Genomic DNA, 26,051 nt, shown 5'->3' with positions numbered 1-26,051 from the left:
CGGTGGCGGCAGCGGCGGCGGCCGCGGCGGCGGCGGTGGAAGCGGCAGCAGCGAGGGAAGCGGCGGCGGCGGCAGCGGCGGCAGCGGCGTGGGAAGTGGCGGCCGCGGCGAGGGAAGCGGCGGCCGCGGCCGCCTGAGCGCATGCGCGCGGACTCCCTCCCCCGCCGTCGCGCCTGCGCAGTCGCGCCACCACAGCTTCAGGAAATTTTCGTCTCACCTGCCGAGGGATCGACGCCGGGCGGAGTTGAGGAGTATCCGTCCCCGCAGTGTGGAGGGCCGAAGCGGACAGGAACCGCTTCCCTTTTGAAAACGTCTCAGCAGAGTACTGTGACCCTATTACGGCTTTAATGAAATGTCGTGAAGGACTGGGGAGAAAATGTACTTTCTTTCCGTGAGGAAACAGCACGCAGGAGGAGCGCGGAGGGGAAGGCGCGGACATTTCAAAGGAGCCGAAACTCAGAAGGCCTGTGGGGGAGGATGCTCTGAGCCTGCGGAGGTAAGAAGCTGCTTTTCTGTTCTGGGTTCCTTTCTACTTTGCACTAGCAGTACCGTCACTAAGTTATATACGTTCTCAGATAACTCTTTGGAAAGCAAAATCTTAAGTCTTAACAAAGTTCATTTTGCTACAGACTCTAATTTTTTGCTGTTTAATTAGAAGGTACTTCTGACACATTTGATCCAAAGCTCTCATTAAATACCAGCAGGAAAAGCTTTAATGCCAATCATGCAGAAACCACGTGGTTTGACAAATTCTTTTTCATGATCTCCTAAACATATTAAAAGCAGTATCATGGCCAAGAAATGTAAATAAGATGAACCAATTCATACTTATGTAAACATATCATAAGAATTACGTTAAAAATTAAACACCATTAAAATTATTTTTATTAGTAAAGTTATGCCCCTTGCACATTGAACTCAAAGAATTATATGTATTTTTCCTACCAAATGTTTATCACTGTTCACAGATATAAATTAGTAAATTCCTGTTGTTTAAAATTCTTAACTAAACTTTAGGATATTTTCTTCTTTTAAAGTTTAATATAAAGTGATAGAAATGTACATATATACAAAGGAAAATGAAATTAGCTATAATTTTGAAATTATAATGCATTTTCTTGGCTCTCATCTGAAAAATATCGTGGAATGAAATATTTATTTCAAAATAGCAACACTTTCCTCCATCGTTTATTTTGTCAGTTATATTTGTGGCCCAGTAATTCAACCTTGAGACATTTTTCCAATTTATGTATGTAATTTAAGGAGTTTAAAATTTACCTAGTGACTATTTCAATACTTGTCACTTTATGAATTCTGAGGTGATTTATTTACATGGAAAGAAAGTTGGTGAGTCATTATATTATAAAAGCCGTAATTATAAACCATTAACTTAAAAGTAGTAAGTATAACTTATTCTTTTGAAAAACTTTAAGAATCCCTAATGTACCACCATCTTTTAAAAAAAATTAACGAAGAACATTTTTGAGATAATTATAGATTCACGTGTATATTTAAGAAAGAATAGACATGGTGCCTGTGTTACCCTTAATCCAGTTTGCCCCATTGGTAACATCTTGCAAAACTACAGTATAGTATCAAAACCAGGAAGCTGGCACAGACATGACTGAGATACAGAACAGTGTTATCACCACAAAGATGCGTCTCACTCTCCTTTTTTTAAAATTAATTTTTTAGAGCAGTTTTAAGTTCTAAATTGAACAGTAGGCATAGAGATTTTTCCATATACTTCCTCCCCTACACATGCACTGACTCCACATGTACAATTGATCTACCTACATTGACGTGTGATAATCACCCCAAATCCATAGTTTACTTTCGGGTTCGCCCTTGGTGGTGTCCATTCTGTGGACTTGGACAAATGTGTGATGACATTTATCCACCATTATAATATCATACAGAGCATTTTCACTGCCCTGAAAGTCCTCTGTGCTCTGCCTGCTCATCTCTGCCTCCCGTCAGCCTCTGATAACCACTGATATCTTTTTGCTGTGTCCATAGTTTTGCCTTTTCCAGATTGTCGTACAGTTGGGAATCACACAGGATGTCGCCTTTTCAGATTGGCTTCTTAATAGTTTGCATCTAAAGTTCTTTCATGTCTTTTCATGGTTTGATACCTTATTTCTTTTTAGCACTAAATGATATTCCATTTTCTGGATGTATAATAGTGCATTTACCCATTCACCTACTGAAGGACATCTCCTTATCACATGGTCACTTTGATGTACACTTAGTGTTTTTTTTTTTCTGACCATGCTTTCTCATTTTTTATAATATGGATAAGCTGAGAATATTCCAGGTCTTTAATTTCTGCTTCCTTTTTGCTTGTCTTTAAGTTGTTTCTCTTTTTTTCACATTGTACCATAGTCAGGAGAAGCCAAGTCGCACCTTAAACATTTTGCTTAGAAATAGCTTAATTTCATCACTTACAAGTTCTACTTTCCACAAAACACTAGAACATGAACACAATTCAGCTAAGTTTCCTGCCACTTTGTAACAAGGATAGAACACCTTTCCTTCAGTTTCCAATCACATGTTCTTCATTTCTGTCTGTGACCTCATCAAAATGACTTTTACCACTCGTATTTCTACCAACATTCTGTTCAAGATTACTTAGGTATTCTCTGAGAATATTGAGGCTTACTCTACAACTCTCTTTTCTTTCTGAGCTTTCAACGGAATTGCCCCTGCGGGTCCAATGACAGCAGTGGACTTTTTCTAACATGCATTTCAAAACCCAGGCGTTACCCATTGCCCAGTGCTAAAGCTTCTGCCCCTTTTTTAGGTATTTGTTACAGCAATTCCCCACTTCTCAGCACCAATTTCTTAGTCCATTTGGGATGCTATAACAGAATATCATAGACTGAGTGGCTAAAACTGCAGACATCTATTCCTTGCAGTTCTCAAGGCTGGGAAGTCTAAGATCAAGGTACAGTAGGTTTAATGTCTGGTGAGGGCCCACTTCCTGGTTCAGAGAAGGGTGTATTCTTGCTCCTGATACCTTCACATTGAGGGTTAGGATTTCAACATATGAATTTGGGGGGGGGCTGTGTGTGGATAAAAACATTAAGTTTACAGCAAAATGTAGTACTTAAAAAATTTGTATTTAAATATATTTATTAAATAAACACTGTAGCAATAATAACAGGGACAAGTAATAGTTTAAAGAGTGCATAATCTTACCTTCATCTTAACAAATCTGTTTGGAGAGCCTTAGTCTAATTATATTCTGGTGGCTGAGCTATTATTCAGTATGTACTTTCCTATGATCATTAGTTATCTCTGCTCAAAATTAAAAAAAAAATTTATATCGGTGAAATGTATATTTCATCTCATGGTTCAGGCTGAAGGAAGAAGCAGGCATTTCTTTATTAATTAAAAGGAAATGAACACCCCCAAAAACATAAATTTGTTGAATGTGTCACTGATCCAAAATTTTGAAAATCGTTCTTCATGTTATCCTTGGCAACACACGTTATTACTTCGCATTACTTTTCTACTCCCCAACTCACGCTTCCCGGACAAAAAAGCAAGCAAACAACTTGTGTAACTTCATAATTATCAATGGTTTGTTGAGACATCTCTGCTCAGAATCTGTGTCCCTCACTCACAGCTTTGTTGCACATTCCCTTTCTGTAGTTTGAGAAATACTGATGCATTATGTATAACACTAATTTTGCTTTTGCCTGGTGAATAAGGGAATATAAACATTTAAAATAGTTTATGTAATATCTTAGTGGCATTAATTTCCAAATCAAGCAAAAATGTAAATAGAATAAAACCCTGTTATAGTGTTTTGCTTGGGATCCATCCAAGCAAACCTCTACTCTATTATACGGATGCAATCATTTGAGTGATTTATTAACATCTTACAACCATTTATTAATTGCTTCACATTCTTCAGATGCCACGTAGTAGGAAGAATAAAAGGAAAAGTACAATTTACCAAGTCCAGTGTACTAGCCCTATACAATACAACTGTCTGTGGAGATGGAAATGTTCCCCATCTGGACTCCCTCACGTGGCAGACTCTACCCACGTGTGGCTATTGAATGCTTAACATGTAGCTAGCGGAACTGAACTGTTAATTTTTTTTAATAACAGCTTTGTTGAGATATAATTCACATACTATACAATTCATCCATTAAAACTGTACAACACAATGGTTTTTACTGCATCCACAGAGTTGTGCAGCCATTACCACAATCAATTTCAGAACATTTTCATTGCCCCAACAAAAAAGCCGGTGCTCGTGCAGTCACTCCAGATGTCCCACCTTCCACACAGCCCTAGGCAGGCACTAATCTTTCTGTCTCCATGGTTTTGCCTATTTTGGATATTCCATATAAAGGGAACCACAATTTGTAGTCTTTTGTGACTGGCTACTTTCATTTTATTTAATGAAATTTAAATTTAATACTCACATGTGGCTGGTGGCTAACATAAGAAGCAAGTGAAGTAAGTAAAAGACCAAATACAGATGCTTAAGTAATGCTGAAGGCTAGGAGAAGATAATCCTGTAAAAGGGACATGTGGAAAACATGTCACAGAGATTGGAGATGAACCCAGACGGAGCCTAGAGATAAGACAATTTCCTGAAGGAGGCGATGGTTAACAGTACCAAATAATACAGAAGGGTCAAGAAAGAATAGTTTCAATGTGGTGATAGGAAGGGAATCCTGTTAACAAAGCACATTGATATATAGTACTTGATGAAGTATTTTATACTATTTAGAGACTGAATGAAGGAAGAAAATTTCAAGATCACTTAAGACACTTAAGAGGAGTGTCAGGATTGATGTAAATCTTATTTTGTTTCTGTTAATATTTTTGGTGTAGGAATGAGCTTATATGTAGGCAGAAGAAAAGGATCCAGTGGAAATGAAGAGATGAGATGATTGAGCAGCGTTCTGAAGGGTGTGAGTGAAGGCAGTACTAAGGTCATTAGCTTAGGAGTAAACCCTGCCAAGGAAGATAGATGTTGTCTTTCTCAGAGGCAGGAGTTAAGTGGAGAAAAAGTAGGTGAAGATACAGAGCAATTTTTACACAAAATGAAAGGAGACTAAAGGAACTCATTTACTTAAAGAAAGTGGGAATTAGGTCTTCTGAGGGTCAAGTTTTGTTCCTTCCACCATCATTCTAATCAGATGTGGAGAGGGGAGTGCTGAAAAGTACTCCAGAGGGGCTAGGACTATGGCAAGTAGAAGCATCACTTTCTTGTACATCTGTGGGTGCCCAAATGAACATGTCTCCTAAAAGGAACAGACATTTTCAGGTACATAAAGCCACATGAGGTCCAGCGATCCAGATGTGCCATTTTTCACTTACTAGAAAGTGAAAAGTATCCAAAAGTTTATATGTGAGATTTTCACTCCATTACTCATCTTCCCTCCCTCCCACTCTCTTTTCTTTTCTCCCTCTCTCCTCCCTCCCTTCTATCCTTCCTTTTTCCCGTCTATTTTTTCTTACACTTTGTAGAAAACAATGTACCATCTTTCTCTTTGCCCTGCAAGAAAAACTGGAAGCAAATAAATCACAAAGCTTTGGGAAAATCCAACATTAATCCATACTGTAATGAATATAGAATTTCATGTTATAGGTTGTAATAAAACTTTAGTATTCTCTTTATTTTTCTAAGTCATCCTTTTTTCACCCTGCCTCCAGTTTTATAACAGTTAGTGGAAGAGGCAGTAAGTGCTTTGAAAACCTGAAATGGCAACTATGCAAATATAAGAGAAAAAGATACTAATTAGTTGATATTGATTTAATTAATAACATTACTTTAGAACAGGCTTTTTATATAAAAGTGTGAGAAATTAAAGCCAATTTTTAAGGTATTACATATTTATGCATGTCTTTATTTATTTTAGGCTTTTAAAACCCAGGATGGATATCTTGCAGTTGGAGCAGGAAATAACCAACAGTTTGCTACTGTGTGCAAGGTAATCTGTAATATTTGGGTGGATGGATAATATATACAACAACTCATTTTGCACAAAGCCAGGAAAATTCAGTTTTCCCTAGGACAATGTTCTGTACTCACCTCAAGACTCCTTGCATTAGCACCTACAAGTATGCTCTTTTTATACTTACAAATGCTAAGGACAGGGTCTAAATTAGCACTCTGGTTTTATTTTAGTTGAGGTATCTGGCTGTATCTGAAGAATTATAGTAGCTTAAATTATTCTAAAACTTGACCTGTCTACCAGCTCAAACAAAAAGGGCAAAAAGATCATTTTAAAGGGATTTATTTTTAACAAATTCACATTTTAACTTTTTAGCAATGGTCATATTAATATATGTTGTTCCTACACTAGGCCTTAAATATAGGCCTTAAATATAGGCCTTGGGATCATTTAAAGTAATTTTATGTTGAAGATATTCTCAATTTTTAGCATTGCTTAGACTTTTTTTTATTTGATGTTTTTACCATTTATCTAGATTCTGGTCTTTTGTTTTCATCTAAGACTTTAGGTTTTGGTTCTTTTTTTAAGAGTTCTAATCCCAGAAGTATAATCTAGTTAAAAATATATATAGTTAAGTTTTGATTTTTCATATATAGGGAAAGGCCTTACCTGTTGAGGACTTTTTTGTGATTGGGAGAGGTTTTTTTTTCTTTTCATATTAACCACACTACCATGAGCTTTCAATTTGATTAAAGATGCCTGTGAATTCCTTAGAGGAACCTTATTTATTGCAGTTAACTTATTATGTACGAACATTATTTATTACTGTGCCTCTTTTGTATGAGAGGTTAATGAGCACAGCTAAAAACCACAGCAAAGGGGTGGCAAGTACTGCAGAGAAGGTGACAAGTGGAGATAGTTACAATTGCAGGAAGGGCTGGAACATCTGAGGTGGGAAAGAGGGGAACTTTTATAATGGTGACTCTGAGTAAGCGTAGAAAAAATTGATTCAAACATTTCATCTGGGATCAAAGAACCTTTATTATGAACGGTCAATGTTAAAAATATGAAACATACGGAAGCTGTTACCTGTGAAGTCACTTGCGTACTCTCGCTGCAGAGATGTAAAAGCCAGTTCATTGCTATAAATGAGTGCAGATTTTCTTCCTGGGCCATATGTTTTGGAGTTTTCTCTCTCCAGAATTGGGGTGGGGAGGGGGTAGAAATTACTGGTTGAGATATTCTTCACTGTTGAAAATAACTGTACTGAGTTCTTTTTATTTTTGATTCATACTGCTGATCATTTTGCAACTTTGGAACCTCCTCATAAATATCCATAAGACCATTTTTTCTTGAAAAAGATTTTTATTTCAAAGCAGAATATTTGCCATAAGTTTTAGTACTAAAATATGACTTTTTGTTATGGTGTGTTATGACACATTTTTTAAAAAGGAGACCAGCAGAGGGCCTTGGAGAATGGCGTACTTGACCTTGTTTTTCCCATATGTGAGTTAGGAATGATAATCCCTGTTATGTGCCATTAAGGCAATGTCTATAAAACTGTGAGATCCTCAGAAGAAAAGTTTTATGTGTACAGGATTTTAATGCTATCTACATACTTTACTAGGCATCTTGAGCAAACGTTGGAATCCGATAGACTTTTTCATAATTATATCCTTACATATAAGCTTGTCCTAAAAATCTTTTCTTCTAAACGTAAATGTTTCCGTATTTGATTCAGGGTTCTCCTCCCTCCCATATATACTGAGTTTTTTCTAAGTATTTGTGTTCACATCTATCTTTTACTGAGGGTGCTACAATTCAATCTGGCCGTGTAGAAGATGAGGGCCCCAGGTTTTGACAGCGAGACTCTCAACTTGTTTTTGTTTTTGTTTTTTGCCAGTAATGTCCATCATGAAAGACAGGGCAGTTCTGCCTCCTGGGGAGAAATGTAGCAGTATTGTTTGCAGTGAATGAGTAGAATTTATTTCTGTCAAATCTGTTTCCAAAATAGAATTTGATAATGCTGGTTGCCTAGTATTTCTTGGGGAGGGGTCCCATTAGGATACTCTTATTGTCAGGGATGAGAGTGAGAGTTAGAACCTTGGGTTCAAGGCTTGGGGTTCAGAAAATCTTCCTGCATATAACGTGAACCTTGGCTTGTAACAAATCCTATTTTATGTTCCTTAACATGATACAGAAGAGTAGGGAATGTGAGCATATGTAAGCTATTTTAAACTGATTGATGCCAACACTAACGGGTATTCCTATCTGAAATACATTGACATCCTTTTAAAAGTCATATATACTGAAAGTTCCTTTTTTGGAGGCAATATACATTGGTTCTCAACTTCAGCACACACTGGAAATCTCCTTGAGCCCCTTTCCCAAAGATTTTTGACTTACTATGCGAGGTGAGGCACAGGAAACTTCAATTTTAATAAGCACTATAATTGGTTTTGAAGCAGGTGGTCTGAGGGCATTCTAATTCTAGGGCATTCTGTGAGTCTGGAAACCAGTCAGGTGATCTCTGGCGAGGTACTTCATCGTTGCTGAACATCTGCGCCTTCATGATAAAATGAAGATTATGATACATTACTCTACTAATATGTAACTTTTGGGGTTTTGTAAGAATCAGAAAGGTAAAACAGTACAGTCCTGGCTCACAGTGTGAACTTGATAAATGGGCTTTCTAACAGTTAGGCGCAGAGATTCTGATTCTGGGTAAAATGGAGTAAGCACGCTTCTCCCTGTCTCTTCCATGGAACACAGTGATGAAACTGCTCAAAATGTGTGGCGCATCTATAAGAGGACTCTGAAAATGAGGCAGGTGATGCCTCCAGACGCTGCCTCCCCCACCCCACTCCCAATCCTGCAGCCCGTGGTCATCCCCATCTCTGAGCAGCTCATGGTGACCCCAGGCCTGTCTCCCCTGTCGTTTCTGCACAGCCCGTGCTAAGCCACGCGGCCTCCGTCTTCTGTGCACCTCCTGCCAGGCCATGAGTCCAGAGGGCTTCAAGGGGAGAATTAAAATCCTGAACCCTGGGGAAAACCTCTGGGGTGCCTGGCTTGGCTCAGTAGATGCGCTGGGCACGTGAGGAAGCTCCAGTCCAGGAAGACGCAGGGGAACACCCAGGCTCAATGGGTAGCATCAAGGTGGGAGAGCCCTGGGGGCTCCCAGGGTGGGGTGAGAGGTGGTTGGCAGATGTCCCCACCCAGTCTTAATGAAGTGTCCCCTCCCCTCAGTGATCCTGTCTCAGGAAATCCCTTTGACTAGTTCTCCTGGGGTGGGGGGCAGCTCTCAGCTCCCGGGGGGTGGGTGAGTTTCCTGCTGGATGAAGGGTCTGCAGGTGGTCTGAGGTGGAGTGGAGGGGGAATATGTGCTTTGTTTGTGAGGTAAGCTCTCAGATTTCCTAACTGCGGTTAACTAGTTATCCTCGCGCCGAGCGGACAGGTTTGCAGCTGATAGAGCTGGGGAGGTGAGTCATGGGGAGAAGGGCAGAGCTGCTTCCCCCTGAGTGGGGCTCTGGAGGCTGCAAGGAGCCTGTGAGGGATACAGGGCTGGGGGCAGGGCGGTGGGGACATGGGGAACACCTCCTATGGGTGGCAGTGAGGGAGACACCACTTGGGAAGGGCGCTGACCGCACACATGGCAGATTTTGTGTGTGTGTGTGTGTGTGTGTGAGAGAGAGAGAGAGAGAGAGAAAGACCCAGGACCCTGGCGCATAAGGACCAACTGGTCAGTCATCTCAACAAACCAACACACTGGCTCTTCTATGCCCCCCAGGGACTCCCCGTTCATGTTTGTAATCTAACCCAGAAGATGAGAGAAAGGAAGCTAAGATGATGAGAAAACCTCAGCGGGGGGTGTCTGTTTCTCTCCATGATAGTTTTCTTGTAAGGGCCTCTGACTTCATAGCCTGTGGTTGTCCAGTGAGTTAATAGCCAGCTGAGACCGGCTGGTTGAGAAGCCATGTCACTGCAGACATCAGGACATGTTGCCTCTTCTGTGCCTTTATTGTTCGTGGTAAAGCTGGAGTCCCTCCCTACTGCTCACCTGGTGACGGATCTGAGAGTTGGGACACAGTCTTATCAGATCTGATCTGAGGCGGCCTGGAGAGAGGTTGGGGAGTGCAGGTAGCAGCACCGCTGTCTGCCTCAGAGTCTTCCCTCCGCCCCTTTCCAGCAGTGTGACCAGGCTGGGCCGCCTCACCACCTGTGCACCCTCAGTTGTTCATTCAGCCAACACCAGGGCACATGCTACAGCACGAGAGGCTCTCTTCCAGTCTCCCAGATCCGTCACTGGACCTGACAGGCTGAGGCCCCTCTTGAGGGGCAGACAGGCAGGGAAGGTGGTAAGTGAGTTAAGGATGTAACGTATTGGAAGACAGAAACTGCTAAAAACAACAAAAAGAAAGGTTTGCAAATACTAACAGCTATATATAAGGTAGATGAAAAGCAAATTTCTTCTTTAGGGCACAGAGATCTGTATTCAGTATTTTGTAGTAACCTGTAATGAAAAAGAAGTTGAAAAGGAATATACGTATGTGTTTATGTATGACTGAAATGTTATGCTGTATGCCAGAATTGACACATTGTTACTGACTATACTTCAGTTTTAAAAAATACAAAAAACAAAAACAAAAACAAAAACAGGAGAAAGAACTGGATCTGGCTGGCAGGAGAATCTTGAAAGTACAGGGGGGAGTGTGTGCATTTTTTGACATGGTGGTCAGGTAGGCTGGTGAGAAGGTGACAGTTGAGTGGCGCTCCTGGAGGTCAGGGGTGAGCGGGTGCTGTATTGGGGAAAGGGTTCCTGCCCAGAGGCCCCAAGCAGAGGAGGCCAGGCCGGGGGACACAAGGAGCATAGGATGTAGGGGCACCAGGGCTGGGCCACAGAGGGTTCTGGGCCCAGGGGGACTCTGGGCCAGGAGGCTAGAGCAGAGGACAGAGCCATCTGACCTTGGCTGCTCAGTTCAGGGAATCCTAGGGGAACGGGAGGAGGTACTGTCAGCAGCCAGGCAGCAGCTGGCACTGGGGGTGGCCAGGTGCCCCCATCTGCAGAGTGGCGGGCCTGGTAGCATTTGCTGATGTTGAAGATGAGTCCAGTCCATGGCCTGTGCATTTTCCAGGGGCCTGGTCAGCAGAAGTGGGAGAGGCTGCTGGGGTGAGTGTTGGCGGTGACCAGGGGTTCCACCAGGGCCTGTCCCATGGTGGGTTGAGTAGACACCCAGCTGGAGACATGCATGGGCTGGGGAGGGGCACAGCTGGCTGAGCCAAGCTGAAGGCATTGATTTGGGGTCTTTGACACAGGGATGGGGTTTCAAGTTGAGTGTGAATGAGACACCAGGAGGGGTGATGTTTGGGGTGCAGGTGTGAGGCTGGCCAAGGGGCCCAGGGCAGAGGAGCTGATGGTCCTGAGCAGGGTGGGCTGGATGCTGGGACCTGAGCCTGGGCTCAGAATGTGAAGGTGGCACTGACCTGGTCACAGATTGCCCGGAGCAGCCATGGAAGGGAAAGCAGGCTGGGGTACGGCCAAGGCCAGGGGCAGGGTCGGGGAGGGTGAGTCTTTTCTAGGAGTTCTGCTGGAAAGGGGAGGAAAATGGGCAGGTCTGGGAAAGGAAAAGGAGTCAAAAGAAGGGTCTCATTTTCAAGGGAAAGAAATAATCATACATCGGCTGCTGAGGGTAAACATAGGGAGTGGCAGGTCCCAGCTAGAGGGGAGAGGGGAGCCCTGCTGGCGAAGGAGTGGGACTGGCTGGGATGGCTAGAGGGAGGTCCCCAAGGGAGGAAGGGCAGACGACGATGACTTCCTCGCGGCTGGAGTAGCACTGGGCACGCGGATGTGCGCTTGTGGGAGACGGCTCTGTGGGGTGTGTCCTCTGCCGGTGCCAGACACGTGCGTGGAGCTGGCTTTGACCAGGTTGGAATTTCCAGAATGTGAGAAAGGCATGGGGCTGTCCTGTTGGGCCGTGGAGTTTCAGCCGGAAAAGGAAGCCTTCAAAGGGTGGGGAAGGTGCAGGATTGGGGTCCAGGCAGGGTCCAGGCCTCCAGGGCAGCATGGGCTGTGAGCAGGTCCTTGGGGGCCTTGTATGCTGAGGCCAGGCGTGTGTGGGAGGTACGCCAAGGCCAGGAGTGCAGGGCAGGTACAGGGAGGCCAGTATGTTGGGCTCCCGGCTGTGTACTGCCCTCTGCAGCTGGGGCCCCTGAATTTCCTCAGTGTCCCCATGTCTGTAGAGTGGGGTTGCCGGGCAGGGGTGGTGAGGACTTGTCACTTCCGGGAGGCCTTATGGCCACATGCTCTGGGGTGTGTGGCACTCAGCCTCCACCCCAACACACACACACCCCCTAGCTGTTTCCCCCTTCCCTCTCAACCTGTTTCCCCCATCACCTCTCTCGCTGCCAGTGTGAACCAGCACCCTCTCCAGATCACACCTGCCGGCAGGTGGCCTCTAGGCGGGTTTCTCTCTGCCTTGTCATCTTCGTCACTTATTATCGATTAGGTAGCTAGTCGTTAAACCTCCCTGTGCCCTGCGGGTTGTCCCTGCCGTGTGCCCATCACCGTGGCTCCTGATTGCGGGGAGGCAGTGAATGAAGGAGGGAGGCAGGTGTGCAGGCAGCGTTGCCATCGTGTGGGTGGCCTCTTCATCTGCCTCCTGGGGGAAGGTCAGCGGGGTGCCTGGAAGCACACTGGGTGTACAAATGTGAGTGCACAGCACCAGGCAGGGGAGGACCCCCCCATCAACCCCCGGATCTCTGCACCTGCCTCACCCTACCCACAAGACTTGCACTGTGGGGCGGGGCTGGGGTTGGGGCTGCTGTCCACGTGAGCAGCTCAGACGGTGTTGACGGGGCAGCCGGGTACTCAGTGAGCACCCAGCGGGGCCTCGGTCTCCCTGGGGGATCACCATGGGTGGCGTAAAGGGAAGGTGTGATGAAGGTGGGTATAAAGGAGGTGACAAGGTGGGACTCCCGGTGACCCAGCCCGCCGCCACTCTGCAATTGATTTTTCCCAAACTGTCTAGCCTCTGCTGGCTCTTCTGCCTCCCAACCCATGTCTCACCTCTCTGCCCAGACCTTAGTGGGAACCCCTACCTCCCCTTGTTTCTGCCACAAGCCAACTGAGGCCTTGCTTTCTGGAAAAGCTGTGTCTGCCAGGCCCAAGAGGGTGGCCTGTGGCGTCCTGCACCCTGTGCTGAGCCAACCCTGGGCACCTAGCCCCTCAGTTGGACTCCTTGTCCTCTACCTGACTGTGTCCCCCACCTGACAGTGACAGCTGGGCTCCTCCGCAGGGGTCTGCGGAAGCTGTGGGGGCGCCGGGCTGGGAGGGCATCTCAGGAGAGGTTACTGCTGCATCCAGGGAGGGTGTCCTGTGTGTTGTACGTTCTATGTGTTCAAAGCCTTAAGCTGAGGCTGAGAGGGGCCATGACGATGCCACGAGCGATGAACGGTCTACTGGGGGAGAAGCACATTTTGTGCAAAGACTCGCTATTGTTTGAGTTTTTAGAAATGTGTCTGCTGCTGTGCCTGTGGGTGCTTTAAACATGCTCAGTGCACATTTAAATATTGACTCTACCAAACTGCAATTTATTGTTTCATAGATGCCAGTCTTCCTGTCGCCATCAGACAAGTGCCTTCATAAACAGATCGGCATGAGCTGATCCCAAAATACTGCAGATGGTCCTTTAGACACAGAAAACATGCCTGATGCAGGGGCTCAGCACAGCTTCCCTGGGTGCAGCCAGTGATGGCCATTTGCGTTCCAGCCCTGCACCCGATTCAAGCATAGATGTCCCAGCTAGGAGGGACAGTCAGATCTGGAGATGTTCAGGGTCACAGTGAAGGTGATCAGGGTCACTTGGAGATGTCCTGGGTCACATGGAGATGGTCAGGTCACATGGAGAAGTCAGGGTCACGGGGAGACGTCCAGGTCACTTGGAGATGTTCAGAGTCACATGGAGATGATCAAGTCACGATGAGGTCTTCAGGGTGACAGTGAGTGCTGTTTTTATATGACTTTGGTCCACTCTCCTGTCCCCTCAGTAGAGCCGTCCCTCGACCTGGGTGGCAGAGGTAGGATTCATGAGGTGATCTGCGGCAGAATATTCTTGCATATTTGCGTATTTGTGAGACTGTGTGTGATGTAGGGATGTGCACATCCTCTCTGTCAGGTGTACGTGAGACAGAGCAGCCCCTGCTGAGCTTTCTGGGGGATTCACCCCCTGTTGGGGGGTTCAGGGAGATGACCATTGTGAGCTGCGGTCCTGCAGATTCGAGTCCCTCGGCCTTGCTCCCTGTCACCTCCTGTGAACAGCTCTCATGTGTCTAGGTGGTCGTCACTGCTGACTGCCACCTCCTGGGTCTCTTTTCTCCTCGTTCTGCCGCTCACCCTGTTAAGGCCATCTAGCCCATCGCTGCCAGGACTCTGCCCAAGGACTGCTCTGTTTGCCCTGTGCAATCGGGTGCGGCTGACAGTCCTGGGTGGGGCGTGCTTCGAGTTAATCCACGAGGAGCAGTGTCCCTTGGAACCTGCAGGAAATGCTGGAGTTTAATCAGGCACAAAATCATCCACTTTGCAGCGGCGGAGGGGCAGCGGTTTGTACAATGGTTGTGAACACCGCAGCCCCACCAGAAGGTGGGCGGGCGTTCTCTCTCTGTTAGCGGCCTGGGGGCCCCCGGGGGATGTGCTGCATCTGCCGGCCCACGAGAGGCACAGCTTTCTTGTGGCCATAAGAGGTAGGGACAGACCAGCTGCGGAGGACCGGTGGCGAAGTGGAGTCTGATCCTCCCCCAGGCCTGCCACTCTGTGCAGTGCGACCAGGGGCGAGTGGGTCCTCTGTCCATGTAAAGTCCCCCAAGCTCGGTCCTGGGTGGTCTGGACTGGACTGGAGTTGAGGCAGGTGGAAGCAGGAGGCAGTAAATGCTGCTGTTCTCAGACCCGCATCTTCACTCGCGCATCCTTTCCTGGTCGAGCGAGTCCCAGCCTCTTGAGTCTGGGCCTTGGCTGCCCTGGAGGGGGTCCTTGTCAACCGGGCCCATTTCTCGCTTGTCCATCGACGTGGCCTGAGAACCCAGGGGCACTGGGAGAGTCTCTGGACACATTTTTACCTTCGTGCATATATCACAGGGGTTCACTTCATACCCAAATGCCGTTCTTTCTTTCTCTCTTTTTTTTTAATCAACCCTCCTTCACAGCTTCTCTCCAGATGTAGCCTTTGTGGAAATAATCACTCTGTCTTCATGTTTAGTTTCTAGGGTAATTCCGAGGGCTGTGGGAACAAAGTGCCACCGACTGGGTGGCTTACACAGTTGACGTTGGCTTTTCACAGTTCTGGAGGCTGTTTTCTCCTGAGGCCTCTCTCCTTGGTGTGAAGACGGCCGTCTTCTCTCTGGGTCCTCACGGCCGTCCCTCTGTGCCTGTCTGCGTTGTAATCCTCTTTTATAAGGACACCAGTCATGTCAGACCAGGGCCCGCCCTCATGGCCTCATTTTAACTGGGTTATCTCCTGGAAGACCCTCTTTCCAAATACAGGCACACTCTGATAGATTGGAGGTCAGGACTTCCACGTGAATTTGGGGGGGACCGCCCTTGCATCCTTGCAGATTATTCCATCACGTGACAAGCTTATAGCCCCTGCACAGGGTGAGGGGTGAGGTTGCTTCCCTGGCTCTTGGCCACGTGAAACCAAACGGCTTTGCACTTGGGTCTGGCTGGCGTGGTTCTGTTATGGGCTGGTTGTCGGGGGACTCCTAGGAGCCTCTGTGGAGTGGGGACCCCTGCGCCCAGCACTCTGCATTGTTCTCTCCCATCCAGCTTGGCGCCAAGGCCCTGCTCTTCCTCGGTGTGAACATGTACGGGGTCTTTGTGAGGATCCTGGCTGAGTGCTCCCAGAGGAAGGCCCTCCTGCAGGCCCGGAACTGCACTGAGGACCGGCTGAGGCTGGAGGATGAGAATGAGAAGCAGGTCAGTGCACGGGGGTCTCGCCCAGGGGATCGTGGGGAGCATGGGGAGCATGGAGCCAGTGCAGCCTTCTGCCCGCAGGGCACTGGGAGTGGGGCCAGCCTGGCCTGCCTGGGACTTGGGCAGGGACCTCAGGCCCCTGTTGGAGCCCTTGCCTCTCTGGGCCAGCCCCCAGGACAGCAGGGGCACCCTGGAAAGGGAGGTGGAAGAACCGTCGCCCTCCGTCATCCCTGGGTTTTCCCTGTTGGTGACTCGAGGTGCGGGCGGTGGAGGAGACACAGTCAGGCGGAGGGAGAGGAGAGCTGGGAAGCTGGCACTTGAGGGGCTGAGCTGGGAGGGGCTGAGCTGCTAAGAAGAGACAGTCACCTGAGCAGCCCTACACCTGCAGCTTGGCTTGAGGCCGCAGGGCACCCCACCCGCTGGTGCAGAGCACTGTCCCCTCCAATCTAAAGGGCACAGGCTTGGACGGAGCCGGGCTGGGTTGCTCCCACCCCCAGCTGCTGTCAGCTGCATGTCCCGGGCTCACCATTCTCTGAGCAGTTTTCCTCATATATATAACTATTCGAAATTCAGAAGGGAATCTGTTAATGTTAATCTTTCAAAGCAGAATCAATAGTTTTATGCATTTCATAATTTCATTTATTTATTTATGTATTTTATGTATTTGTTTATCATTAGCTCTTTTTGTATATTATAGAGGTCTTTTATGAAACAATTTTTCCAATGACAAAGATACATTTATTTGAAATGCAGTTAATCCCCCTATTTTTGTTTTAGTTTTTTAATCTATGAAATTCAAGTAAAATTACAATGAACAATTTGGTGAAAAAAAAAAACCAGCTTGTGTAGAAACGTTCATAGCAGAATCATTCCCAGTAGGCAACAAGACTACAAGTCTGTGTGGCCACGAGACCCGCCCCCGGGGCCACGGGAGCCAATCCGCGTGCGTGCGCTGCCCGGCCCCTCCCTCCGCCCGCCCAACGGTCAGTTCCTCAGGCGGGCAGGCAGCAGTTGGTCGAGCGGACGGCGGGTCGTCGGGTCTCCCAGCGATGCCGGTCCTCTTCCCTCCGACAGCGGCGGCGGCTGCAGCGGCGGCGGCTGCAGCGGCGGCGGCTGCAGCGGCGGCGGCTGCAGCGGCGGCGGCTGCAGCGGCGGCGGCTGCAGCGGCGGCGGCTGCAGCGGCGGCGGCGCGGTCCCTCTGGGAGGCGCGGCGCTGGCCGAGCGGCGGCCGCGGAACTTCATGTCCAGCGCGGGGGCGGCGGGCGGGCGGGCGCCCCGAGGCGGTCCGCGGGCAGGTGTTGGACGAGGGGCCGCGCTCCAGCTACCTGCGACCTCGGCGAGGGCTCCCATGGCGTCGTGTGGTGAGTGTCCGCGCCCCGCGTGCCGGCCGCGCCCTTCCGCGCAGCCCCCGCCCGGCCTCGGCGGACTCAACTGCGGCGTCGGCCCCGGCCCCGGCCCGGCCCCGCGATCCCGACCCCGAGCCCGGGCACGCCCCCAGCCGGGCTGCCCCGCCGTCCGCGCGCCAGGGATCTTGGGCAGAACAGGGCCCGCTCGGCTGGGGCGTTGCTCGAGGCACTTCCCAGGCAGGCCCTCGCTGGGCCGGGCAATGGGGGAGGGGCCCGTGTAGGGGGTGGAGGCCGGGACCCTGGAACCCAGGATTGAGCCCGCGTCCCTGTTTTGGGAATACAGCGGCGAAGCAAGCACTCCTGCTCTCACGGAGCAGCTGCGAGCGCAGCGTTGGATGCCGTACGTGTGTCATTTCACACGCGGCTCGTGAGCAAGGGCGCGTCTTCTCAGCCCCACAGCTGAGGAAGCCCAGACTTATGGAGGCTTAGGGGACACGCCTGAGTTGTAATGGCAGACCTGAAATGTGCAAAATGGGAAATGTCACCCAATCCCATCAACCCAGCTGAATGCTCTGGATTTTCAAGTTTTCATCTTTATACACGTTCTTTTCCCACATCATTGTCGTTTTGATATAGACATACATATTTTTTAATTTCTAATTTTTGTTTATTATTGAAGTACAGTCAGTTAAAGTGTGTCGATTTCTGGTGTACAGCAGTGTCCCAGTCATGTATATACATACATATATTCATTTACATATTCTTTTTCATTGAAGGTTACTGAATATAGTTCCATGCGCTATACCGAAGAACATTTTTTCAGTCTGCTTTAATATACAGTGCCTAACATTTGCAAATCTCAAACTCCCAAATTTATCCCTTTCTGACCTCCTTTCCCCCGGTAACCATAAGATTGTTTCGTAAGTCTACAAGTCTGTTTCTGTCTTGTAGATGAGTTCATTAGTGTCGTCTTTTCTTCTTCTACTTTTTTTTAAGATTCTGCATATGAGTGATATATGTTATATTTTTTCTCTTTCTGGCTTACTTCACTTTTCCCTCTTTGTTCTTTTTCTTTTTGGGGTTCAAAAATTTTCTTTTGTATTATCTTGGTTTCTTTTTGGTTCCTTTGACTGCACTGTATGTTTTTGATACGTGGTTACCCTGTTTTGCCTGTATATTAACTCATTACTATATCTGTTTGCTTTAAACTGATAGTCGTATAACACATCCTAAAAAGAACGAAAAAAAGAAAAGAAATCTATATTTTCTTGTTCCCCCTCCCAACTTTAAGGATTTTGATGTCCTCTTTTACATCTTCATGTTTACTCTGTTGTAATTCATTGTAGTTATAACCTTTCCAATCATGGTTTTCCCCTTTCTGTAGCATCCTGCATAAATGTAAGGAAGATGAGAAAATGGAATAGTTTTCTCTAAGTACTAATATAACTGGAAAGAAATACAAAGGCTTAAAATAGTCTAGGATATCGTACAATCACTTCTTAATCCTTTATCGAGAAGTAATTCAGTCCTTTAAGGTAGTAATGAAAGTAGTTGGTTACAGCATTACTTAGGCTGAAGTATAATAAATGGAAAGTGATTAATACAAATATAAAAATTATTAGATAAATTGATTTGGGGTTTATAATTAGTTTGACATTTGCTAGCCACACAAATGGCTGAGAATTTCTTTTTATATAAATATGTCTTTTATAAGAATGTTCACTACATGCTAGCTTGATTTATAAGATGTGAAAAGGATAAAGAACATTATCACTCCTTTTTATCTTTTAACTTTACTGTAATTTTCACTTCTCTCGGTGTATATATGTGTGTGTGTGTATATATATATGTTTAGTAGTAGGTTATATACAGATACTTAATAATATATAAGAATATATATAATATAAATAAAGTCAGTTTCCAAGATCTAAGCTAGTGATCTCCCCATCACCTTTTTATGCCTCTTACTAAATATTCGTTCTGCCATTACAGATATCGGTTACTTTTTTAATTAGTGGCTTTTTGCATTGCTCTCTTTTAGTAACATTCAATTATAAAAAATCAGAGAAGTTATGCCAGCTCCTTAGTTATACATGAAGATGTTAACCTAGACCTAAGGAAATTATAGTCCTCTTTTAGTGGATAGTTCCTCAGATAATGAGTGGAAGCATTAACTTTCTGTGTACAACATAGCAATAAAAAAGTTTCAGAGCTTCTTTATAATGTGGCCCCACAGTAAAGCATGGATTTTACTTGTGTGTCCATGTATATCTTGTATATCTTGTATACTTAAAGGGACGAGGCACATTTACCTCCAGATGCTTAGTAATTTTCCGGTATAATTTATTTTCCTTCCCCAAAGAACAATGGGCTCATAAAAAAAGTCCTGAACATTCAGTATTCATGAAAAGACCAACAGATATTGCATGGTTTTGAAATCATGCTTTTATAAAATCACAGAATTTTAAATCACTCTAATTGTGTTTATTAAAATTAGTTAAGGTTAGAAAAAGGCGCATAGCTGAGATTAGTAAAAAATGCATTGCAATAAAGAAGATAGGCTAAGTTACTTTAACAGGTAGACCCAAAATGCAATGTCTGAACATAGCAGAGGCTGGTTTCAGCTTTAGCATAAGACTACTTCAGGGAGTAGGGAAGTGGGGTCTGCTCCATGACCTTGAGCTATTGTGATAAATGATTTATTTCTTTATCTGCTGTAATGTGCTCATATTTTTTCCTCGTTTCAAAAATAAAAAGAAAAATGTTTTATAGTTTAGTATTCAAGAGTAAAAGAGAGACAGGAGTAAGAGAAGATTATTTCCTAAGCAAAGGACGGTGGTATGGCTAGTGGTATCATGGCCTTAGATGAAATATTTGCCTTTCTCCTTTACTGAAATGCACGACTGAGCCTGTACCAATATACTATTTTCTGCTTCTGCCTGAAAGTTTATTTCAAGACAGAGTGTGAAAGTTGAGTAAATTTTGTGGTCTAGACACATTATCAATGTTATCATTATAGACACATTATTATGTTATCATTATCATATCAAGAAGGTAACTCTTACTTTTTCCTTATTTCATAAATTTTGTTGCACAAAATAAGTCTTTACTTAAGTTCTACAGGTTAATACAGAGTTCTCATAGACTGAATTTTGCTTGATCTTGCCACATGGTACACATTGTCTAAATGGGGATAATTTAAGCTAAATTGAGTCATTTCTTCATTCTACTAATATTGTTGCAGAAGTACTTTCAATCTATATTTTGGTTTTCATTCTGTTTTCTATAAATACTTCATGTTTCTATATGTTAGTCATGTGGGTTTTCCCCCCATATTCAATATAATTTCTCTCCCTTTTTTTAATACAGAGAACTACTTTTCTTATATGTGAGTCTAGTTTGTGTTCCATTAAATTCTTATGGTGTTCTCATTTGTTTTTTTAACATTTTGTTGCTAATAAGTTACTGATGATTTGTCTAAGATAATTAAAGAAAAATAATTATAAAATTAGAAATAAATGGTGTCATTACTGGTATAAAGTAATTTTTTTTTAGCTAAAACTGAAAAAACTGAAAACTGCATGAGTCATATTTTCTACATTAAGTTTCACCTAGAAGTTGAGCATTTGTTCAAAAAATGATAATGATATAACTCAAAAATAGATAACATATCCTCCCTTCTATGAGACTGTATTATATATACACATTAGTAAGGTCCTAGGAATCTATGTGATGTATATGGAAATGGTATAAAGTTTATACCAAACTTTTTTTGAATTCTGCAAATATTTATATACTTTAAGAAAGTTTTGAATCATGTAAAAATATATTTCCATTTGTATTTTTCATAATTCAGTGCATCTTTCAGTAGGTATTTCTCAGAATACCCTCAAAGAATAACCCTCAAAAGTAATTTACACTTTATAACTGTTCCTTGCTAGCTATTAGAAAGTATCTTCAATTAAAACCTAATCTGCAGGTATTGTTGCTGAAAATAATGGAGTAATCTCTTTCAAATCAGTTTAACCTATTATATATCTATTTGCTCCATGGCATGAGTTATAAAACATGTCTCAGTATATGTATGATAAACTGGATAGAATGGAAACCTTGATTAAAAAAAAGTTACCTCTATTATACACACGCAGAGACACACACACACAGAGGGTCACTTTTAGGTCCTTAGCTGAGGATCATTTCAAATCAATTTATCCATAGCTATCCAGACAAGATTGTTGCCTACAAGTAGTTCACTTTTCTTTTAACATAAGTTTTCTTTCTGTTCATGTTACTAGTGGTCTAAAAGCTCCTGAAATTTCCCACCTATAACATGTTCTAGTATAAATGTTTATTGCTTTTAGTCTTTACCTTCAGGTAATTTTATGATTGGATCTCCTTAGAATACACTTGCACAAAACTTTTCAGAACATAGAGCATTTTACTTTGTCAAGACAATAACAAACACATACACAGGGATATAGATGATAAGAATGTTAAGTTAGAGTCAGATTATGGAGAAATATGTACTTAGGTGTTTCTCAGGTAGATAATAGAAGGTCATCAAAGTTTATTTGGAGTAGGAAATATGATTGGAACTCTACTCTAAGTTAAATCACTGAAGTGTTATTTATATATTTTTTTCGATTGAAGCCTTTGTTTTTCTAGGCTTTTGATTATATTTTCAAACTTAATTAGCAAGTCTACAGTGCATTTATGAGATGAACACGTGTTTCCACAGTGTTTTACTAATGGTTTCCATCTTCAGTTGAGTAACACAGACCTTGCTAACATGTAGTATGTATTTCTTGCCATTTGGCAAGTATATCTATTTAGTTTGGTTTGTTTTCCACAATTAATGCTGACTGATAACTGGGTTCTTTTCTCTTCCAGGTTGTGGAGACGAATTTGGTTGCTTTTGACTGTCACTGGATCATTATAAATGAGGTAAAGTAAATTAAACCTTGCTGTTAACTCTGGGTCCTATTTTCATATGTATAGTCACAGCATTCCTAGGGCCTTGAATTTCTACCAAGAGACAGAACACAAAGTAAACTTTCAGCTTACTGAGTGGATGCTGTTAGATAAAAATAGAATAAGGAGCTTTTTTTTTTTTAGTTATAAAGGGCTTTGCATGAATGAAATAAATGGAGAACATATTCCCCACGGAGCATCTTTTAGCCTTTTCCATTGGCACACACTGCCTACTTCAGGAGATCATCTTTATGAAAAGTACAGCTCTTCTTTGTCAGCACGGTGAATTCCTCCCAGTGGAGTGCTTATGTTCCATTTATATTTTACTGTTGTTTCTAGAACTTTTGCATCCACCCCCGTTTACACAAGGATTAAATAGTTCAGCACATGAATATGAGTAAACAAGAGCAGGTTGTTTTTCTTTTCATAAGGCAATACAATTGTTTTAAAATCACCCACTTGTCAAGTCCCTTGTGAAAGTTTTTTGAATTTTCTAAGGACCATACATAAGATAAAAATACACTATTACAATATGAGAGCCCTCTGAAACAAATTATTCTATTAGCACCTGCCAGTCAGAACTGGAGAGGACAGTGAGAGGTCAGTCAGGGATAAATAATGAGATCATGTGAATCTGTTCTCAACGAGACCTAGGATTCAACATATCTATCTCTTATGAATAAAAATTACGTATTATTTATCAACAGATACTAAATATTGAATGATAGAATAACAAGTTTTGTCTCAGGAACAAAACAGCATTTTGGGCAAGAATACTGGTTTTGCAATTAGCCAGATAGGCTCCATCCTGGCTACACAACTGGTTAGCCGTGTTACTATGGAAATACAGTGTAATCATCCTGTGCCTCAGGTTGTTTTGTTTGTATGTATAATAACATTTACTTTACAAGTTCACGATAAAAATTAAGTGGAATATTATCCAGTATCCGTAACACAGTCCTGACAAAAGGCAACAAATAGCGCTGCAGTAATGAGCAGAGCACGGGGAAGCTCACAGATCACTTTCTCACGCAGTATTTTGTTGAATGCTAAACATTATTATGAAGTAATGAGGGAATAAGGGCCATGGGAAGCGTATGATTTGTCTCTTCTTACACAGAAAAGTAAAACCAGTTCTCAGTTCAAGTGGTTTCTCCTGCACCACACTTCACTGATGGAGTTTTAGCTCTCGTTGGCTCTTTTTCATTCAATGTAAAGGCACTGGAGACATCTTACAAATCTGTTGTTGGTCCGCCAAACTGTAGGTCTACATGATTTGTCAGTGAGTGTCTTATGTCAAATTAGGATTAGTTTTTCTGAGATCCCCAAAGATAATGTGTGTATGTGAGATCTGCTTTTCAATAAAGTTTTTAATAACTTTAATGTTGTAATACCACTCAAGTTTCCATCTCGAATGACTAGATGTCAAGATAGAGTAAAAGGAAAAGGGAAACTTAACAAACCTTCATAACTTTTCAAATGAGGTGTTTTCATTTCTATTTTTCTGCAAGGAATCTAAGATTGAAATTAACAGTTGGCCAAATATTACACAACTATGAAGTGGTGATAATGGAATGTAAAACCTCTTAGTCCTTTCCAGCCTAAAGCTTTGATTGTTCTTGCTTCATTTTCTTTTGCTTCAATAATTTTCCTTACAGATTGTATTTTTGAAATTTCTGCTACCTAAATTTCAATCTTACAGGAGCCATATCTTGTTACTTTTTGTCTTTAGCTTATTATTTTCTAGGTTACTATTTTTTGGAATAGAGACTCCTCCTAATTCCTGTTTTTGTCTCACCTTGTTTTTATTCCCCACCTGCTGACGGCGAATAGACCACACAGGTTTTTCTGTTGTAAAACAAGCTGGAGCCATTTTACATTACATTTACAGGGCAGGTGACCCCAGGGTCACGAGATTAGGGTCAATCTTGGGGTTTCAGGTGTGGGTACTCCTGCCTCCTGACTGTGACCTTGTCTGAGCCTCGGTTTCCTCACCATGAAATGGAGGGAGGGCAACCTTGCCGACCTAGCCAAGGCAGGATGCAGGGGTCAGTCCAGGCAGAAGCCTGGACCTAGTGGCTGCAGGAGAATCTGTGTGGTGGGTATAGGAGGAGGGGAGCTTCTTGTCAGTAGCACAGGTGGGAGTCTGCTGGGGACACCTGATGGGATCTGTGACAGGCAACAGGATGGTTGGGGGCCAAGAGGAGGCAGTTGGATGTCAAAGTCACAGCCAGAGACCTGGGATCTGACCACACTTTCATCCCCCAAAGAGTAGGTCAATTATTATGTGAGGAAGCAGAGATGGGAGGGGAGTCTGCAGCCACATGGGCTGAGGTTCAGAGAGTCAGGCTACAGGGAGGCTATGGGATGGCTGGAATGACCTTTCTCCTCTGTCCCCCTGTCCTGCATCCCCTCTGGCTGGGTTTACAGATCCTTCCCTGAAAGATGGGGTTGGGGAGGGGTAAGTTCAGAGAGGCCACAGAGACCCAGAATGGGAATGACCCCCATGGTGACCATGGGGATTTCAGGCAGGCCCAGGGCAGAGGGCCCATGCCAGTTTGTCTGTCCAGATGGGCACAGCTGAGGACCATGTGACCTGCGGCCCTGGCAAGGACTGCCCAGTACTCCCACCCAGGCCTAGGTGGGAGAGGATGTGCCCGGGACCCTGGCTTCCTGCCCTCCTGCCCCTACAGGTGAAGTGAGAGACAGGTGCATAGAGCAGGTGCTTGAGAGCAGATCCGAGGCCTGTATGAGGGCCCCAAGCTCAGGGTGGGCACAGCCCCCAGCATGCTCGAGTCTCAGCCTCCCCACAGGGCTGACAGTCCTCTCCTGGTTTCTCTTCCAGCCGCTGCTGGCAACCCCAGGCTGCAGCCCCATCCCCAGATGTTAGGAGCCGCTGTTGCCTCCTTGGTCTTCTGAAGCCCTCTCCTCTTCCTGCCTCTGCTCAGAGCCCTTCTATCTGTCCCTAGCCCAGCTTGGCCGTACTCGCCATCGGACCTGGGCATGTCAAGGCCTGGCCTACGCCTGCCTGCCCAGCCAGCAAAATCCTGGCAGCCTCTCCAGGTAGGATGAGGGGCCAGGCCGCTGCCCTGTGTGCCCTATGAATTTTTGATCCACTGCTGCTGCTGCTGCTGCTGGGTCATCAGTCATGTGTGGCCTCGGGGCTGGACATACATCCTGGGGCAGGGCCGTGCCCCATGCTGGTTCAGGGCAAGTTCTTCAGGTTCTTCTTGGCGGCCGTGGAGTTCCCTGCCAACAACTTTCACTGCACCTGGACCCAATAGTGTTCAGGCCCAGGAGTGTTCAGGACCAGGAGTTTGTAGGCCGAGGAGTATGTAGTCACAGGAGGGAGCAGGTACAGGAGTGTGGAAGCCCAGGAGTGTACAGGCCAATGTTCGTGCAGGCCCAGGTGTGCACAGGTCCAGGAGAGTGCATGCCCTGGTGTGTGCAGTCCCAGGAGTCTGCAGGCCCTGGGTGGTGCAGGCCCAGGAGTGTGTAGGTACAGGAGGGAGGAGGCCCAGGAGTTTGCAGGCAAGGAGTGTGTAAGGATAGATGCGTACAGGCCCTGGAGTGTGCAGGCCCTTGAGTGTGCACACGAGGGATTGTGCGAGCCCAGGAGAGGGCAGGCCCAGCAGTGTGCAGGCCCAGGAGTGTGCAGACACAGGAGGGATCAGTCACAGGAGTGTGCAGGTCCAGGAGTATACAGGCCCAGGTGTGTTTAGGCCCAACATTGTGCAGGTCCAGGAGTGTGCAGGCCCAGGAGTGTGCAGACAGAGGAGTGTGCAGGCCAAGGAGGGTGCAGGCCCAGGCCAGGGAAGGCCCAGGAGTGTACAGGTCCAGGAGTGTGCA

At 45.1% G+C, this 26,051-nt stretch overlaps 1 protein-coding gene across 1 annotated transcript; it reads left to right on the top strand.

Moving 5' to 3' along the window:
* The first annotated feature begins 227 nt into the window (after positions 1 to 227).
* Positions 228 to 25,184, top strand: LOC140690648 (uncharacterized). The gene is made up of 6 exons (XM_072952534.1): positions 228 to 496; positions 5,889 to 5,960; positions 15,739 to 15,888; positions 16,960 to 17,246; positions 22,122 to 22,175; positions 25,048 to 25,184. The coding sequence occupies exons 1-5, from the start codon at positions 377 to 379 to the stop codon at positions 22,168 to 22,170; spliced, it is 678 nt and encodes a 225-aa protein (XP_072808635.1). The 5' UTR covers positions 228 to 376; the 3' UTR covers positions 22,171 to 22,175; positions 25,048 to 25,184.
* Positions 25,185 to 26,051: the final 867 nt, after the last annotated feature.

Source organism: Vicugna pacos, chromosome 31, assembly GCF_048564905.1.
Source record: "Vicugna pacos chromosome 31, VicPac4, whole genome shotgun sequence".
In the NCBI taxonomy this organism is placed as follows: Eukaryota; Metazoa; Chordata; class Mammalia; order Artiodactyla; family Camelidae; genus Vicugna; species Vicugna pacos.
Note: the sequence above shows the minus strand (reverse complement) of the source record. Positions and strands in the feature narration are given on the sequence as shown.

Bases quoted from the DNA above. Each gene is read 5' to 3' on its own strand.
- LOC140690648 (XM_072952534.1), top strand. From the start codon at position 377: ATGTACTTTCTTTCCGTGAGGAAACAGCACGCAGGAGGAGCGCGGAGG. The intron at 497-5,888 runs GTAAGAAGCTGC...TATTTATTTTAG, and splicing joins GATGCTCTGAGCCTGCGGAG to GCTTTTAAAACCCAGGATGG. The intron at 15,889-16,959 runs GTCAGTGCACGG...TCCCTCCGACAG, and splicing joins AGGATGAGAATGAGAAGCAG to CGGCGGCGGCTGCAGCGGCG.